General features: G+C 38.5%; 1 protein-coding gene across 3 annotated transcripts in view; it reads right to left on the bottom strand.

The window, feature by feature from the left end:
- LOC124544859 (organic cation transporter protein-like) overlaps nt 1–19,156 on the bottom strand; it is a 189,997-nt gene that overhangs the window by 31,049 nt on the left and 139,792 nt on the right. For all 3 annotated transcript variants that reach the window (XM_047124668.1, XM_047123965.1, XM_047125045.1), the window contains exons 2-7: nt 18,962–19,068; nt 11,925–12,085; nt 9,902–10,130; nt 9,484–9,587; nt 7,965–8,119; nt 7,374–7,542 (exon numbers count right to left, since the gene is read on the bottom strand). In XM_047124668.1, coding sequence (XP_046980624.1) covers nt 7,374–7,542; nt 7,965–8,119; nt 9,484–9,587; nt 9,902–10,130; nt 11,925–12,067 — 800 coding nt within the window. In that variant the 5' untranslated portion in view covers nt 12,068–12,085; nt 18,962–19,068. The remainder of the gene's footprint in view (nt 1–7,373; nt 7,543–7,964; nt 8,120–9,483; nt 9,588–9,901; nt 10,131–11,924; nt 12,086–18,961; nt 19,069–19,156) is intronic.

Here is a 19,156-nt window from a genome sequence, read left to right as displayed (position 1 = left end):
TTAGGCTCTCCCTGAAACTCTGTACAACCTCTGGTTCTTTCAGTTTATCCAGGTTTCATCTCGTTAAATTCCCACCTATGTCTGTGACATATCAACATAAAAAAAAAAACATATTTCTGTTCTTACAGACCAGTTGTATTACAGGACACGAGTACATTTCGAAGATACATAATATAGCTGTCATTGTATAAAATGAGAAACATTAACATACAGTATGGCATATTTAATAGCTAATATATTCTTGTGACCAGCATTCATCACTTTTGTTCATGGACAGAAGAGATAAATGCAGGTCACAGGAATATAGTAGCTGTTAAATACATTACACTCTCTGTTAATGTTTCTCATTGTTCACAATCAAACAATGGAAACTCCGGGTAGGAACACCAACAATGTAGGAAAAGACAGATTGTTACTTACCATAAAGAAGACGCTGAAGTTGCAGACAGGAACATTTAAAAGACACGTACATAAAGCTTTCGGCCACAGCCTTTATCAGTAAAAGAGAGACATACACACCATTCACACACACAAGCAAACACACCTCATGCACACACAACCACCAACTCCTGCACCTCAGTCCGGAAATCCCGAGAGGCTGGAGTTGGCGGTCGTGTGTGTATGTGAGGTGTGCTTGCTTGTGTTTGTGTGTGTGTGTGTGTGTGTGTGTGTGTGTGTGTGTGTGTGTGTGTGTGTGAATGGCATGTTTCTCTCTTTTATTGATGAAGGCTGTGTCCAAAAGCTTTAGGTAAGTGTCTTCTACTTGTGCCTGTCTGCAACTTTATGTGTCTTCCTTACAGTAAGTAGCAAATCTGTCATTTCCTACATTGTGATATTCATTGTGCACAATGTCAGCAACATTATGTATCTTTGATATGTACTCATATCCCGTAATATGACAACTAGTCTATGGCAACTAGTCTAAAAGGCCGGAAATTTGTTTTTTTGGTGATGACGTGTCCCAGGCAGATCAGACATTTTTACCATTTCAAAATGCACTTGGTAATGGCTACAAATCTGAAATCATGGTTGTGTAAAATAAATAAACAATTAACAGCCAAATGGTGGGAATTTCTTTAAAAATAATAGTAGTATCATAAGCTTCAGGAAGAATCTCAATACTGAGGAAGTAGTACTTGCACATAACGCACACTACAACATATGCTGGCAATGGTAAAAGTGAACAAAATGGGCCAAATACCAATCGGTAGTGCCCAAAGTAAAAATATAGATCACAACAGAGAGAGAGGAAGAGAGCATGTTTGTTAGAAATGTTTTACATGTAGCACAAGCACAGGTGTTATCACATGAGAAATATCTGATGCTGATGCATTTGTTAATCAATCATTCAAGACCAAGTTACTAACTCACTGATCCTATCTGACCCTGTTGTAATAGTTTCATGCATAATCTGTGATCTCCTCGAGAATTTTTGTTGACATGAGACAGTTGTTGTGGTGCTGGCTCTAATAATTGGGAGCTCCACTTCCTCCTCTAGATATTTTCTCAATTTTCATACAATGCATTACCATGAGGGAACTTCAAAAAGTAAGTTACACATTATTTTGGCAGGCTAAGTAATTTTTATTGAATGCTGCAGTACATTTCAAAGTGACACAGATGCATGATACTATCTTTCAACATAGTTATCAAGTGCCTGTAAACAATGGCCACTGTTGTTGTGGCCTTCAGTCCTGAGACTGGTTTGATGCAGCTCTTCATGCTACTCTATCCTGTGCGAGCTTCTTTATCTCCCAGCACTTGCTGCAACCTACATCCTTCTGAATCTGCTTAGTGTATTCATCTCTTGGTCTCCCTCTACGATTTTCCCTCCACACTGCCCTCCAACGCTAAATTTGTGATCCCTTGATGCCTCAGAACATGCCCTACCAACTGGTCCCTTCTTCTTGTCAAGTTGTGCCACAAACTCCTCTTCTACCCAATTCTATTCAATACCTCCTCATTAGTTACGTGACCTACCCATATAATCTTCAGCTTTCTTCTGTAGCACCACATTTAGAAAGCTTCTATTCTCTTCTTGTCCAAACTATTTATCATCCATGTTTCACTTCCATACATGGCTACACTCCATACAAATACTTTAAGAAATGACTTCCTGACACTTAAATCTATACTCGATGTTAACAAATTTCTCTTCTTCAGAAACGCTTTCCTTGCCATTGCCAGTCTACATTTTATATCCTCTCTACTTCGGCCATCATCAGTTATTTTGCTCCCCAAATAGCAAAACTCCTTTACTACTTTAAGTGTCTCATTTCCTAATCTAATTCCCACAGCATCACCCGACTTAATTCGACTACATTCCATTATCCTCGTTTTGCTTTTGTTGATGTTCATCTTATATCCTCCTTGCAAGACACTGTAAATTCCGTTCAACTGCTCTTCCAAGTCCTTTGCTGTCTCTGACAGAATTACAATGTCATCGGCGAACCTCAAAGTTTTTATTTCTTCTCCATGGACTTTAATACCTACTCCGAACTATTCTTTCGTTTCCTTTACTGCTTGCTCAATATACAAATTGAATAACATCGGGGACAGGCTACAACCCTGTCTCACTCCCTTCCCAACCGCTGCTTCCCTTTCATGCCCCTCAACTCTTATAACTGCCATCTGGTTTCTGTACAAATTGTAAATAGCCTTTCGCTCCCTGTATTTTACCCCTGCCACCTTCAGAATTTGAAAGAGAGTGTTCCAATCAACATTGTCAAAAGCTTTCTCTAAGTCCACAAATGCTAGAAATGTAGGTTTGCCTTTCCTTAATGTAGCTTCTAAGATAAATCGTAGGGGCAGTATTGCCTCACGTGTTCCAACATTTCTACGGAATCCAAAATGATCTTCACCGAGGTCGGCTTCTACCAGTTTTTCCATTCGTCTGTAAAGAATTGGCGTTAGTATTTTGCAGCTGTGACTTATTAAACTGATAGTTCGGTAATTTTCACATCTGTCAACACCTGCTTTCTTTGGGATTGGAATTATTATATTCTTCTTGAAGTCTGAAGGTATTTCGCCTGTCTCATACATCTTGCTCACCAGATGGTAGAGTTTTGTCAGGACTGGCTCCCCCAAGGCCATCAGTAGTTCCAATGGAATGTTGTCTACTCCCGGGGCCTTGTTTCGACTCAGGTCTTTCAGTGCTCTGTCAAACTCTTCACGCAGTATCGTATATCCCATTCCATCTTCATCTACATCGTCTTCCATTTCCATAATATTGTCCTCAAGTACATCGCCCTTGTATAGACCCTCTATATACTCCTTCCACCTTTCTGCTTTCCCTTCTTTGCTTAGAACTGGGTTTCCATCTGAGCTCTTGATATTCATACAAGTGGTTCTCTTTTCACCAAAGGTCTCTTTAATTTTCCTGTAGGCTGTATCTATCTTACCCCTAGTGAGATAAGCCTCTACATCCTTACATTTGTCCTCTAGCCATCCCTGCTTAGCCATTTTGCACTTCCTGTGGATCTCATTTTTGAGACGTTTATATTCCCTTTTGCCTTCTTCATTCACTGCATTTTTATATTTTCTCCTTTCATCAATTAAATTCAATATTTCTTCTGTTACCCAAGGATTTCTACTAGCCCTTGTCTTTTTACCTACTTGATCCTCTGCTGCCTTCACTACTTCATCCCTCAGAGCTCCCCATTCTTCTTCTACTGTATTTCTTTCCCCCATTCCTGTCAATTGTTCCCTTATGCTCTCCCTGAAACTCTGTACAACCTCTGGTTTAGTCAGTTTATCCAGGTCCCATCCCCTTAAATTCCCACCTTTTTGCAGTTTCTTCAATTTTAATCTACAGTTCATAACCAATAGATTGTGGTCAGAGTCCACATCTGCCCCTGGAAATGTCTTACAATTTAAAACTTGGTTCCTAAATCTCTGTCTTACCATTATATAATCTATCTGATACCTTCTAGTATCTCCAGGATTCTTCCATGTATACAACCTTCTTTTATGATTCTTGAATCAAGTGTTAGCTATGATTAAGTTATGCCGTGTGCAAAATTCTACCAGATGGCTTCCTCTTTCATTTTTCTCCCCCAATCCATATTCACCCACTATGTTTCCTTCTCTCCCTTTTCCTACTCTCGAATTCCAGTCACCCATGACTATTAAATTTTCGTTTCCCTTCACTACCTGAATAATTTCTTTTATCTCAACATACATTTCATCAATTTCTTCATCATGTGCAGAGCTAGTTGGCATATAAACTTGTACTACTGTAGTAGGCATGGGCTTCGTGTCTATCTTGGCCATAATAATGTGTTCACTATGCTGTTGGTAGTAGCTTACCCACACTACTATTGTTTTATTCATTATTAAACCTACTCCTGCATTACCCCTATTTGATTTTGTATTTATAACCCTGTATTCATCTGACCAAAAGTCTTGTTCCTCCTGCCACCGAACTTCACTAATTCCCACAATATCTAACTTCAACCTATCCATTTCCCTTTTTAAATTTTGTAACCTACCTGCCCAATTAAGGGACCTGACATTCCACGCTCCGATCCGTAGAACGCCAATTTTTGTTTCTCCTGATAACGACGTCCTCCTGAGTAGTCCCCGCCCGGAGATCCAAATGGGGGACTATTTTACCTCCGGAATATTTTACCCAAGAGGACACCATCATCATTTAATCATACAGTAAAGCTGCATGCCCTCGGGAAAAATTACGGCTGTAGTTTCCCCTTGCTTTCAGCCATTCGCAGTACCAGCACAGCAAGGCCGTTTTGGTTAGTGTTGCAAGGCCAGATCAGTCAATCATCCAGACTGTTGCCCCTGCAACTTCTGAAAAGGCAGCTGCCCCTCTTCAGGAACCACACATTTGTCTGGCCTCTCAACAGATACCCCTCCGATGTGGTTACACCTACGGTACGGCCATCTGTATTGCTGAGGCACGCAAGCCTCCCCACCAATGGCAATGTCCATGGTTCATCGGGGTAGGCTCTCAGCATCACCCGACTTAATTCGACTACATTTCATGATCCTCGTTTTGCTTTTGTTGATGTTCATCTTATATCCTCCTTTCAAGACACTGTCCATTCCGTTCAACTGCTCTTCCAAGTCCTTTGCTGTCTCTGACAGAATTACAATGTCATTGGCGAACCTCAAAGTTTTTATTTCTTCTCCATGAATTTTAATGCCTACTCCAAATTTTTCTTTCGTTTCCTTTACTGCTTGCTCAATATACGGATTGAATAACATCGGGGATAGGCTACAACCCTGTCTCACTCCTTTCCCAACCACTGCTTCCCTTTCATGCCCCTCAACTATTATAACTGCCATCTGGTTTCTGTACAAATTGTAAATAGCCTTTCGCTCCCTGTATTTTACCCCTGCCACCTTCAGAATTTGAAAGAGAGTGTTCCAATCAACATTGTCAAAAGCTTTCTCTAAGTCTACAAATGCTAGAAACATAGGTTTGCCTTTCCGTAATCTTTCTTCTAAGATAAATCGTAGGGTCAATATTGCTTCACGTGTTCCAACATTTCTACGGAATCCAAACTGATCTTCACTGAGGTCAGCTTCTATCAGTTTTTCCATTCGTCTGTAAAGAATTCGAGTTAGTATTTTGCAGCTGTGACTTATTAAACTGATAGTTCGGTAATTTTCACATCTGTCAACACCTGCTTTCTTTGGAATTGGAATTATTATATTCTTCTTGAAGTCTGAGGGTATTTTGCCTGTCTCATACATCTTGCTCACCAGATGGTAGAGTTACGTCAGGACTGGCTCTCCCAAGGCCGTCACTATGTTTTACCAATCTTTCAATTTCTCAGTGTTATAAATTTGCTCCTTAGTCACAGAGCCATTTGAGAACTGCAGTGTCAATATCTTCATTATTGAAAAATTTGTGACTGCTGCAAATCAGTTCCTCAATTGCCTGGACAGTCATCTATGGTCGATGGCCTTCCCTGGCGAGCAACATCACCCACTTCTATGCAGCTTCAGTTAGAACATTGTCTTCTACTTTGGGGTACATTTTCCAGTTGTTGTGCCACTACACTGCACACTATGATGCACTTGTCATCCATACCACAAGAGAACTGTCTGCAGGAGACGTAGAGCACATCTTTTCTTCTGACATTGTACCATTCTTGTTGTGGTGTGTGCAACATGTGTAACTTATTTTTTAAAGTGCCCTTGTAACGTGAAAAAATTTTTGTGTTACATTTCCTCTATCTGTTTCGCACCAGTAGATTCATAACATTAAACTCACAGGAAATTTTCTTCTAGCTGAAACAGTTACTGACCAATTTACAGTATATAACTATATTGCATAGTACAATTTTTCAAATGAAAAGTGACAAACAAATTTAATACATCGCAGACAGTGCATAAAAAAACTGTAATTACTGACTGTATGTTTTGCTTAAAAATCATTGGTAGTGATATTGCTGTGGCAAGAATAGAATATCGCTTCAAGGCATATAACATTATTCCCCTAAACAAAATGTTTTAAGCAAGACTCTTTTCAGTTTGTTGAGACATATTTCAAGTCTGACCTGTATAGGAACTAGGGCTTTAAGTTTTTTTTATTTTTTTAATTAACAGAAGAACTTTCTGAGCTTCCCTATCTAAATCGTAGGGGGAGACCAAGAGATGAATACACTAAGCAGATTCAGAAGGATGTAGGTTGCAGTAGGTACTGGGAGATGAAGAAGCTTGCACAGGATAGAGTAGCATGGAGAGCTGCATCAAACCAGTCTCAGGACTGAAGACCACAACAACAACAACCTATCTAAGACATCAATGATCACAGAAAGCTTCTATGCAGAAGCATTACATCAAATTATGGATGATGGAACTGGAACTTTCATACCATAATATTACACAAGATGTTATTATCAAATGAGAAGTAAAATGAATGAAAGTCCAAATGACCACATTAGCTGTTTATTGTAGCCCATTCAAAGGCACAAGACAGGTTTCGCACCTTAACAAATGTTTTGGAAAGTTAATTTAACAGACAGCATTTGACAACACCTATACAGAATAGCATTTGTGGTGCAGGTTTTTTTAAAAAGAAACCATTCATGATTTTTATTATACTAAGATTGTAGCTCTTTTATACAGAAATGCATCGAAGTATTCACCTTTACGATGCGAAACAGGTCCTAGGTCTTTGAATGGACTATAACAAACAGCTGATGTGGTCATATGGACATTCATTAATTTTAGTTCTAATCTGAAAATAACACCTTGTGTAGTGTTATGGTACGAAAGCTCTGATTTCATCAATCATGTATTATTTTAGGTCTGGTTGCTTCACCTACAGAGCATTCTGTCAATGGGCTCTATTTGGTCAAAATCACTGAGGAGCATAAAACATAACACTGTATTTATTTCCTTACCACCAGTAGGATAGGAAAAGCACTCCAGGAACAGAAAATGCTATCTGCAAAATTCTCCATTCTTTTATAAAGTAAGCAAAGAATGCAGTCAGCAAGTAACCAATTGTACCAAATACTTGGCACAACACACCAGCAACCATTCTTTTGCTTGGACCAACCATTTCCATTGCTGAAAAATGAGGTAACTGCATTGATTTCAGTAACATGAATTTAAAAAAAAAAGTTATTCAAAATCTTCCATAAGTCAAGTAATATAATAGCTCCCATTATTTAGTGTAATACAACAATATTAAGACTATATGGTATACTGGAAATAGATAATGTACAGCAAATGGGGGTTTAAATATATCTAAGAAAAATGATATTAAAAGTTAACTTCAGTTAGAGAAAAATAGAAAAGGTCGATACTTCCCAACTGGTAACATACAAAGGTATAATTATACTCAACCTTCCCATCTCTTGTTTCAAATGAAGGATTCTTGGTTCTATTAAACTATCTTTTTTGTCTATATCTGAGAGTGTGCTACCATTTGATATGTGAAATTTGTGTGAAATATTCTTGTAGTTTAGCTGACTAACACTTATGCTTACCTATAACATAGGCTACTAAAAACACTCCAGAAGTAGTAGCACCAATCAACATTCTAGCTGCAACAAATGATGAATAATTTGGCAGAACTGCTGCTCCTATTCCACCAATTACCTGGAGGACGAGGGAGAGGAAGAAAATTGGTCTCCGCCCAAATCTGCAATGTTCATTAAAAAATAAATAAAATAAAAACTTTAAAAAATCCATTTTAAGTGGTCATTTTGTGACACAAGTAATAAAATTATCAAAACTGTAATTTTTTGTGTTGGGCATGTTCTGTGGTTGCTTATATTTCTTAAAATGTGTGTGTGTGTTGGAAGAACATGCACAGTTCTGGCAACAATGGGGGAAAGGAATATAACATAGCACTTCATTAGGTACTATTCTCATATTTACCTGGAGCTATCTTACACAACAATGAAGAACTCAGATTCCTGAACCAGTCCTCCCAGTTACAAATTTAACATTTAAAATTCATATCATGCTAGTTGTCCAACCTACAGGTAGCAGGAACATGTTCTTTGACTTGTTCCACGTCCCTGAACGTTATCTATAACGTGAAAATGTACAGGTCATGATCAATGAATAAATGAAAGTGGAATACGCAGTTTTCTGCAGTCTTTTAAACCAGGCACAAACTATTTTTTTAAGTTAACTCTGTTTGCCTGTTGACAATGTTTATCAGTAATGGTACACTGTCAATTTCAATAAGACAAAATGACGATAAGAGTCTGCAGTCTTATTAAAGAAAACGTCCTGTTTTTCACTTTGATCACTTGATAAACTCTCTCAGCACATTCAAATTGTGTGCATTAAGGCTCACAGATTATAACTGATATTGCTTAAACAAATATAACACAGACTTCAGCTTCCTTCACATTTGTTTTGTTTTACATTTTTTGCACAGTTATCACTTACATTAACAACAAGAGTAGTTGGCAATATAGTATATCATTTCAGTCATTTTATTAGAATGGAAGAATCTCTCCTCTACATCACACCAAGCAATACTAATATTACAATGAAAATCGTCAATTTTTGACAATATAATATCATTGGATAGATAAAAACTCTATTCACCAAACGGCAGCAGGAGAACATGCATATAAAAAAAGGTTTTACTTACGCAAGCTTTCGGAGACAGTGGCTCCTTCTTCCAGCAGAAGGGTTGAAGGGGACAGAAGAGAGGTGAAGGGAAAGGAACTGATGGTTAGGAACAGGATCAGAGTTCACAAAAGTCACCGATAACCTCAAATCCAGGGAGACTTACCAGACAGAATGAGAAGAAAAGAGTTCCTTTCTCTTCACCCCTCTTCCTTCCCTTCAACCCTTCTGCAGAAAGAAGGCGCCACTGGCTCTGAAAGCTTGCATAAGTAAAAACTTTTTATACACATGTTCTCCTGCTGCCGTTTGGTGAGTAGGATTTTTATCCATTCAATTAAATTATATTGTCAAATAATAATAATGTTGTGCACTTAGTTATTATATTCCCAGAGACCTTTCACAGCTTCATTAATTTACCTGTCTGACAAGTCACCAAATATTATAGAGCCAAGAAGAACTCCAACCATGAACAGCGCATCAGCAGTTGCACTTAACCATGCATATTCACAGACCAGGTTAAACTGAAAGAAAAGTCAAAGCTTATTAAGTTAATCAATAGTAATCATATACAGATTACAATGAGGGAGAAGGCCATCACTTACCACAGGCAGTTGTGCTGACTGCACCAACATTTTCTGAGTCACTAATGAGCGGACAATGTGCTCACATTATATCACTCTTACACAAATGCCAAAAAAGCTGGTGCAGCACCTCTTCTGCTTCTAAAATCTGTGGACCATGTTGGTTTCCCTCACAGCAGAATGTACAGCCTACAGAATGTACAGTCAAGAAGGCTGTACATTCTCTTACGAAGACATAAGTTACACTGACCAACCTCCATTACTGCACTGCTCTTGTAAGTTGTTGTGTCATATATCCAACTTTCACAATCCACAGTGTTATTTGTTGGTATTCCAGCATCAAAATATTCTTGGGTGAAATTTGCATCCAACCGCTGACAAGATGACCACGTCTTTGCTCCAGTATCCCATGGAATTGTCATATTAATTACCTCAGGTGCCATAACATATGTACTATTATCCATTTCATAAGGAAGGCGGCACCTGTATGGATGTAAAAAATTGTTAACTTCTATTTTCTGTGCAGAATATAGCAACCACAATTTGACAACTGTCTCATAACATTAAATATGATAAATAAAAAAACCATTACAGATATTTCATTTTTTGTGCTGTATGCTCGTTTGATGTAAAAAATTACTTTACATACACAGTCAGTGTATGTTCCTTTGCTTGTGGACATGCTAAATCGTTCAATTTTTGTATTAATTGTGAAGTACTTTCCCTCACTTTCTTTGATTCTTTTTCACTTGTGATAACAGCTTTGTGACATTAAAGACACCTCTCCCAACTAATATTGTTAACAAGACATTAACAATACACATTCACTTGGTAAAAATCACAATTTTAAGTGGAAAATAAATTAGTCAAAAGTAAATGTTTTCATCGTTTTTGAGCAGATGTTTCCTTTTTGGAAGGTAAACATAAAACAACAGCTCATACAGGGGAATTTACAAGTTATTCTTAATCTTGAGATAAAGAGAGAATAGTTTTTATTCAAGTTTGAGTTCTATTGTTTATTATTCCTTGGATTTTTTGCTTGTCTAATGTGAATCATCTCACACTTAATACAAACTTTTTTAAAGAAAGAAGTTGTTGTGCATGAACAAATCTAATGAACTAGGCAGAAAAAAGGGATAAGTTCTTAGAAAATAAGACATTTGAAATACTGGCTAAAAATCAAACTCATACCTCTCATACATTAACAAACTTTGTGGCTCTAAGTGAAATACATTTCATAGTCTTTATGGAACACCCATGTCAGGTATGGTAATCTTAACACTTTATCAGCAGCAAATGCCTCAACACTCCACCAATACAATAAATGGCACAGTATACCAACAAGACATGAGCAACAAAAACTTTCTTTCATTACATTACATTATAGATCATATTTCAACATAATATATGTATGACTGTATTGCAATGAAATATTTCAGAATATTTGTAGTTTTATTAGCACAGTGAGTAACATAAGTCAAAAAATAAGACGTGGAATGCTGATGACAGCATTCATACTGCTCATTTTACTTATGCCCTTCCACTCACAGTACCAGAATATGTACATTCTGGCCTTTTTTATGATACAAATATAGGAATAAAAAGTTGTGTCAGTCCCCTTATTGTGAATGCTGCTAGTGAAATACTTGGAAACACTGACAGATAGATCAAGGCAAATGGATCATCATACAATTTCGACAAAACTCAGTAAATACAGTTCAGTAGATCTTATATAATTATACACAACATAAGAATGGACTCCTCAAATAATGAAATACAATAAGTACACAGTGTTAAGATTTTGGGACCACAGGTAGCTCACAACTTTAATGGGAAAATCCACTGCCTCGAATTAAGGAAGAACCTTAGTTTAACTATATTTGCAGCATGCAAGACTATTGCAGTAGGTAATTCAGAAAGGAAGAAACAAGTTTATTCTGGACATTGCCATTCACCAATGACTTATGAACCACTTTTAGGGAAAAACAATGTATAGGGAAAGTATTTTCAGAATACAGGAGTGAGAAATGTGTTATATGGATTATATCTGGTGTTAGCCCAAGAACATCCCGCATATATTTCTTCAGAAAACTTGGTATTTCACCAGGAGCTTCACAATACTCTCTTTATCATTACCAATATATCTCTGCTTTGAAAAAGTAGTGAAGACAGGAAAAAACAATAGGGCCAAAAATAACCTCTACAAAGACTTCAAGCAGTTAGGATTTGTACACAATGGTGACATAATCATAGGTAAATAAGTATGAGAGTACTCACCTATGTTTTGTTTTAGCTTGTAAGAAAACATTTGCTAGTTTGTGTGTAACACAAAATATTGCAGGCAAACAGAGGAAGAAATAAATACGCTTTTGGTAACGTCCAAACTCTCCCAAGTACTTCAAAATATCGTCATAAGCCATTTTTTCAGTATATTAATCCTGAAATAAAAAAGTATAAATAATTAGAACTCATTTGATATTAATGATATTCAGTCACATCACTTTGTCTCCAGGGCACTCCAGACTGTTGCTTTTAATATGAACACTTGGATTCACATACATGAATATTAATACTTCATTATGCACAGTCTCTCATTTACTTTGACCATCCTGCATAATTTGTTGTCCTGAAGCAAAATTAGAAAAGTATGAACTAAATGTTTTTTATCTATTAGATGGACATCAACCAGCAAGACTGCCTTTCTTATAACTTTGTTCGTTACATCTTTTCTTAAATATCACACTATATTTTTTTAGTTAGTAATCCACTTTGTCTCCTCAAAAACATATCACAGTGTAATAGTCACATAAACATGACATTAATAAAAATGTAACACAAAATGTAACTTACAATAACACACAGTGCGGGTATCCAGGGTTACTGATGTAACTACCATACTTATGTGTGCACCATTTCATAGTTCACAAATGAAGGCCGTGCTTGACTTGGTCACTGGAGGCCACCCGGCCTCATAGCATGACAGTAATTGTGTAAGCAGCCTTCCACCTGTGCCCCCTGTTAAACTAATAACAATACAGGCCAGAGAACAAGGTTCTGCTTGCCACTTGTTTCATGTCTGTACTTCTTCTCTCATACAATAAAGTTATAATGTTCTTGGGTTAGAACACTTTAGGGATGAGTACTGTATTTGATTCGGCATGTTCCACTTCAATCAATGGTCGGTTAAGGTTAATTTCCATGGAGGCGGTGCTTGAATCTCTTCTCGAGCAACAGCAGGTGTCGATAGTTGTTATTCCCAGTTTTGTTGACCTCATCTTGTGTGTCTCAATTGTTGCGTCAGCTCACCGCCTTAAAAGAACCTTCAAGTCTTCCTTTTGATGAGATGGGGTTGGGTTGTTTGGGGAAGGAGACCAGGCAGCGAGGTCATCGGTCTCATCGGATTAGGGAAGGACGGGGAAGGAAGTCGGCCGTGCCCTTTGATGAGATGTGGGAGTTATTTTCTACCTATCACTGTCAACGTACTCATATTATTGCTGCTGATGTGTAGTTTTACCATCGCAAAACAGTCATGCAGGGGCATGGGCAGCAGAACTACATGGACTTAGTCATCATAATATTGTGACAAATATTCATAAGGAATTGTATGCAAATCAAATGGTTCAAGATGCAATCGTACTTATTGCTCCTGATAGTGAAGTTTGAGAGTGAGCTCTACAGTTGAAAATCCTATGCTTACGAAAGTATTAAACATAGCTTAGTCATTAGACATTTCATGGACTGCAGGTAGTCAGTTCACAAGGGAACAGAGAAGCTATTGCAGCAGTCCATCAGATATCTCAATGTCGTATAGATAATCATCGTTCATGACATCAATAATGTGCATCATAATAGCAACAGCATCATGCTCACTGCCTTCATGCTCATACTGTTTCATGCAACACGAATGGACTGCATGTCCCAAGGCTGGGCAACATGTAAGAGGTGCCATAGAAAGGGACACATTGGTTCTGTGTGTAACTGTCTTCTGAACCTCAGTTAGGATGACACGAACATGGATGTGAACAGTGTGTCAGCAGTGACGGTGTCTCCATGGAAGCTATAAACTGAAGTGTGTATGCTAACAAACCACTGAGAATGCAAGTGGGCATAGGTGCAATAGAAATGTTGGTAATTCTCAGCCTTATGTGGATTTGGGTTCTCCCTCTCTGGCTTTAGTGTCACAAAGGCTGGTAAGTTATAACAAACAACAGATTCCTGTTACTTAGAAGATGGTGGTTGGTTCATTCCTAATTGTGGACAAACTCTTACACTAAAAATATGTTTGGTTTGGACCCTTTTAAACTCTCTGGATTCTCCATCGATGATGAAGTGCATATGGTTTCTGATCAAGTTCCATCAACAGTTAGGTGCTCACTGTGCTGGATTTTCCTCTTTATTTCCTCAAGGACTGGGTTTGCAATACAATTTCAGGTTCAATGATTCAATGGTCTGCCAGAACCTGTTTTTTCTGGGCACGCCCAGTACTTGTAACTTTACAAGATTAAGTAAAAGCAGAATTAGAAAAATGGCATACTACCACAAATTCCTACCAGACACTGCTACTGTGGCAGAACCACTCCATCCATTATTATGAAAAGATGTTCCTTTCTAATAGTCGCCGGCTTATGACCAGGCATTTAATTTTTTGAAATCTAAGCTGCTGTCGGCCCCTGGTTTTGTCACTTTTCAGCCAGGCCAGCACCTTGTATTAGCCACAGACGCATCTCAATTTGGCCTTGACACCATCCTTGCTCATAAATATGCAGACAGATCACAACGTCCTATCGCATATGCCTCTAAAAACTCAAATTCACTGCAGCTGTGTTATTCTCAGATAGCGAAAGAAGCTTTAGCAATCACATATGCTCTCCAAAAGTTCGTGGTTTTCTATACAGGTCTCAATTTCACCGTATCACATACCACAAATTACTGGGGTCTCTCTGTAACCCTTCAACATCCTTGCCAGACAAAGCTGCACATCGCTTACAAGAGTGCGCTCTTTTCCTGTCACAATTCAATTATGAGATACATTTTCGACCTACAGCGCACATGAAAACACTGATGCCTTATTGTGTTTCCCAATTGGTCCAGATCCAGAGTTTTATAAAGAATTGTTTGTTTTCATTTAGACTGTGGAAGCTAAAGATGTAATTAATGGTTCTCCTATTACTAGCACTAGAATTGCAGAAACAGTAGCCACTGATCCTGTTTTAAGTAAAGTTGTTTGTTATGTGCAACACAGCTGTCGGGACAAACCTCGAGGCTGTGTTTCTCATCCTTTAAGAAATTATTTTGCATTACAAAATCATCTTCCTGTTTGAGACAGAGTTCTGCTGTCAACTATGGAGGTGAATGTTGTGTGTTTGTTACATGTGGACCACTGGGGTGCGTCACTCACAAAAGCATTAGCATGCATACACTGTTTTTGGTCAGACATCGATGGGAAAATAGTGCAAGTTGATGCAGCCTGCTCACAGTGTGCCACCCATTAGGCAGCCCCTCATGCATCTTTGTTGCAGTGGCCAGCTCCACAGCAGCCTTGGGAACAAATTCATGTAAATTTTGCAGAATCTTTTTTAAATTCCTGCTGGCTTGTTATAATTGATGCGCATTCAAGTTTCTGCATATGGTGTTCTCTGTTGATCTGTCTATTTCTGCATCATCAACAATTTCAGCTCTGCCAAACATTTTTGCAATGGAAGGTCTTCCATATATGAGGGTAATCCCAAAAGTAAGGTCTCCTATTTTTTTAAGTACATAGAGCTGTTTATTTCTACAATGGTTTACATCAGTTTACAGCTTGAACATTTAGCTATTTTTCAACATATTCACGATTTCTGTCGATGCATTTTTGTAGACACTGTGGCAGTTTTTGTATGCCCATGTCATACCAGGCCGCTGCCATGCAGTCTTCGGCTCCTTTGTTTGTCCTGAATTTCGGTCCGACCAGTTGCAAACTCTCTACACCACTTATGAACATTTTTGACATCCATGCATGACTCACCATACACTTCTGTCAGTTGGCAATGGATTTCAATCGCCGCAGTGCCCTTTGCGTTCAAAAACCGAATAACTGTGCGCAATTCGCACTTGGTGGTAACATCCAACGGGAGCTCCATTCTCAATGGCTGCCAAGCCAAGACTGAGTGCCTCAGCATCCCATGCACATGTTTACACACACCGCGTGAAGCACTCTTCATAACAGTGTGAGCAACTGTCACACAGAGTTCTGTACTTATAAAAAAAATAGGAGACCTTACTTTTGGGATTACCCTCAATGTTAGTTGCAGACAATGGCACCCTCTTCATATGTCAGGAATCCGAAGATATTTGTAAGAAATGTGTTTGCCCTGTCACAACTCTTCCTTTCCACAAATGGAAAAGCAGAACAACTAATATGAACATTTAAGACTCAGATGAAAAAATGTATTTCAGATGTGTAACCGGAAGTGGCTCTTAACCAGTTCCTCAGTTCTTATAGGTTTACCCCTGTTGGAGATAAGGAATCAGGCAGAGTTGCTGCACAACCATCAGCCCAGGACTCTGCTACATCTGCTTTAACCGATGCCAGGACACCCGCTGACTCCGGTGCGACAATGCTTCTGGCCTGGCAGAGCTTTTTGCATTTGCCATTTTGGTTGCTGACTGAAATAGGTGCCAGCGGTCATCAAGAGTCACTGTGGCCAATGTCTCTGCATTGTATGCACTGCTGATGGGAGGGCATTGTGACACTTTAACCAGCTATGACTTCGCATGAGTGGCTGAGAAGCAGAGGCACCTCCGCTCCCCTCGCATCCTCCATCTGCCCAGCTGTCTCCTACATCGTGGTGCGCCTTCACCTTCTCCTCCACCACTGTCGACACCTTCACAACTCTCTCCTCTACTGTGGGTGCCCCTTTCAGCTGTTGGGGGCCAAGACGGGACCCTGACATCTGCAATATCACAGCTGCCACCTCTATCACAGCCTGTGCCACCATTTCAGCTGCCTTCACCGCAGCCTCCTTCACCAGGATTGGACTCAGACATGGGAATGGAAGCCATGCCAGCTTCTCCTATTCTAGCATAAGGTCTCTCACGGGGCGGCAGGCACTGCACCTGTCTGTGTGCCCAATATCTCTGACACCTATTTTATCTAAAGTTTTGGAATCCATCATCAACTCCCAGTTGTGTGATTATCTGACATGTAATAACATTATTACTGTGGTACAAATTGGCTTTAGCAAGGGCAAATCCACAGTCCATGCCATTGACTCCCTGATTAAAAAAGTGCTTAATGCTCAGGCTACCTTTTGTTATCTTAGCAAAGCCTTCGATTGTGTGGAGCATATTTCACTCCTGAATAAACTAGTTTATTATGGAATCACAAACAGTGAAGTTGACAACATCTTTTAATCTTTCCTCACCAACCGTAAACAAATTGTTTGTATAGGTAAACAGAGATCAAAGCTCGCTGAAGTTAAGTGTGGTGTGCCACAAGGCTCAGTATTAGGACCTCTGCTATTTATCCTAATGGCAAACAATCTACCATCTTACATAAATACTCACTCCATTCTCTATGCAGATGATACCACTTTTTTCAATATCAGCTCAGACATGATATGCTCTAAACTGTGGCAAATAACAATATCACAAGCATCAGTCTGGTTTCAAGCTAATGGGTTCCTGCTTAATGAGAGTAAAACTCAAAAGATTGTATTTAGTTTAAGAGATCTGCAGTAGCAGACTTCATGGATAGTGTTAAATTCTTAGGTATTGTTATAGATAGTAAATTAACTTGGGAGCCACATATTAAATACATTAGTGCAAGGCTGTCTAGAGTGGTGTATTTGTTAAGGAGTTTAAAAAACCATGTACCTGCGGCCTATGTAAGATCGGCCTACTTTGCTTTTTTTCAAAGCATTATATCTTATGGGCTTTTAATATGAGGCAATAGCTCACACCTTCAGGACATTTTGGTACTTCAGAAGAAAGTAATTCGGATTATCACAAACAGTGATAAACTGGCCCACAGCAAACCACTGTTTATCAACTTAAAAATATTAACTGTTAAACTTGTATATTTACACTGCCCTACTGCATACAAAGAGCAACTTATCAGAATACCAGCGTAGAAGAGACGTACACTCTCATGGAACCAGAAATAGTAGCCATCTTGACATACCTTACTACAGATTATCCAAGTCACTGAACAGCTACGAAGTGGTAGGTATGAAGATGTTTAACAAACTGCCACTAGAATGGGTAGAAGCTCCATTTGATTTATTTAAAGACAAATTATTCAGTTGCTTAGCTGCAAATCCTTGCTACTCACTTCAGGAATTTTATGACTGTAAAATATCATAATGGTACCGGTTTGGAGAGTACCACATAATTTCTTTAACTGAGTAATTTATGATGTAATGTTTTCATATTATTTGATTTTAAATATTGTATTTTATGGAAAACCAATAGTGACATATTGATCTTCATGTATATATGCTGTATAACTTTTATATATGTAACTTGACTTTGTCAATTGCTGTAATAGTTAAACGACAATAAAATTTCATTCAATTCAATTCAATTCCAGCCCTATGCATCAGTAGCAGCACGTGGCATGACTCAATAATTGACATCTACAATGGAAGAAATGGATGGGAGCACAATGCTCACTTCTTTACAAAGGATAAGGAATACTGTAACAATCAAATTTGTGTGTGCACTGGTTCATAATTAGCATGTGAAGTTTGTGATTGATTCTACCCCTAGAGGCCACAAAGCCTGCCAATATGATAGCATTTGCATGTGCAACCTGCTGGCTGTGCCTGCTGTTACAACTAATAACTACATAGGCCAGAGCGCAAGGCTCCACTGGCTGCTTGTGTGTTGTCTGTTGTATGTACTTTGTCTCAAGTGTTTACGTCTTTTCATGTAATAAAGTTACACTGGTCTTGGGTTAGAGCAGTTATGTAACTTGCCCACTAACTGGAGTTGACAGTAAACAAAAGGAAACAGATGACAAATGCACACTAGACATTCAGTCAGGCATCTTCAGTTGAAGGCTTGTGTGAGTATTACGTACCCCAATGAAAAGAATGTGGAAATGTTATTCATCTGTGAAGAATATAAGTTAACAGAACAGAGAATTCAATAAGAATCTCAAGATTTGGTTTATAGTTCTTTTCATTACTGTTTTGACACTACAGTGTATCCTGGTTTCTTTTATTCGAGCAGCAGACTCTTTCCGTTGGTCCCAATTGATTTTTCAAATTTAAGACTAGCATAGTTTTTCCTAGTGTATTTGGAAGTCTTGGCCGTTATGAGATAATTCTTACCTAAGAGTTACTGCAGCTTTGATACAATCTGAGATGATCACCAGTGAGCTCTTGCTATGAATAACAAAGCTGCCACATCCAGCACTATTTACCCTCTTCTTCTTTACCTGTAAAAATTCACAATCTTGATAAATAACTAATGAAGATAAACCTTAAAGAACAAAAGAAAGCCATTTCTTGGCATACAAACAGTCA

The sequence above is a fragment of the Schistocerca americana genome, chromosome 1 (assembly GCF_021461395.2).
Source record: "Schistocerca americana isolate TAMUIC-IGC-003095 chromosome 1, iqSchAmer2.1, whole genome shotgun sequence".
In the NCBI taxonomy this organism is placed as follows: Eukaryota; Metazoa; Arthropoda; class Insecta; order Orthoptera; family Acrididae; genus Schistocerca; species Schistocerca americana.
Note: the sequence above shows the minus strand (reverse complement) of the source record. Positions and strands in the feature narration are given on the sequence as shown.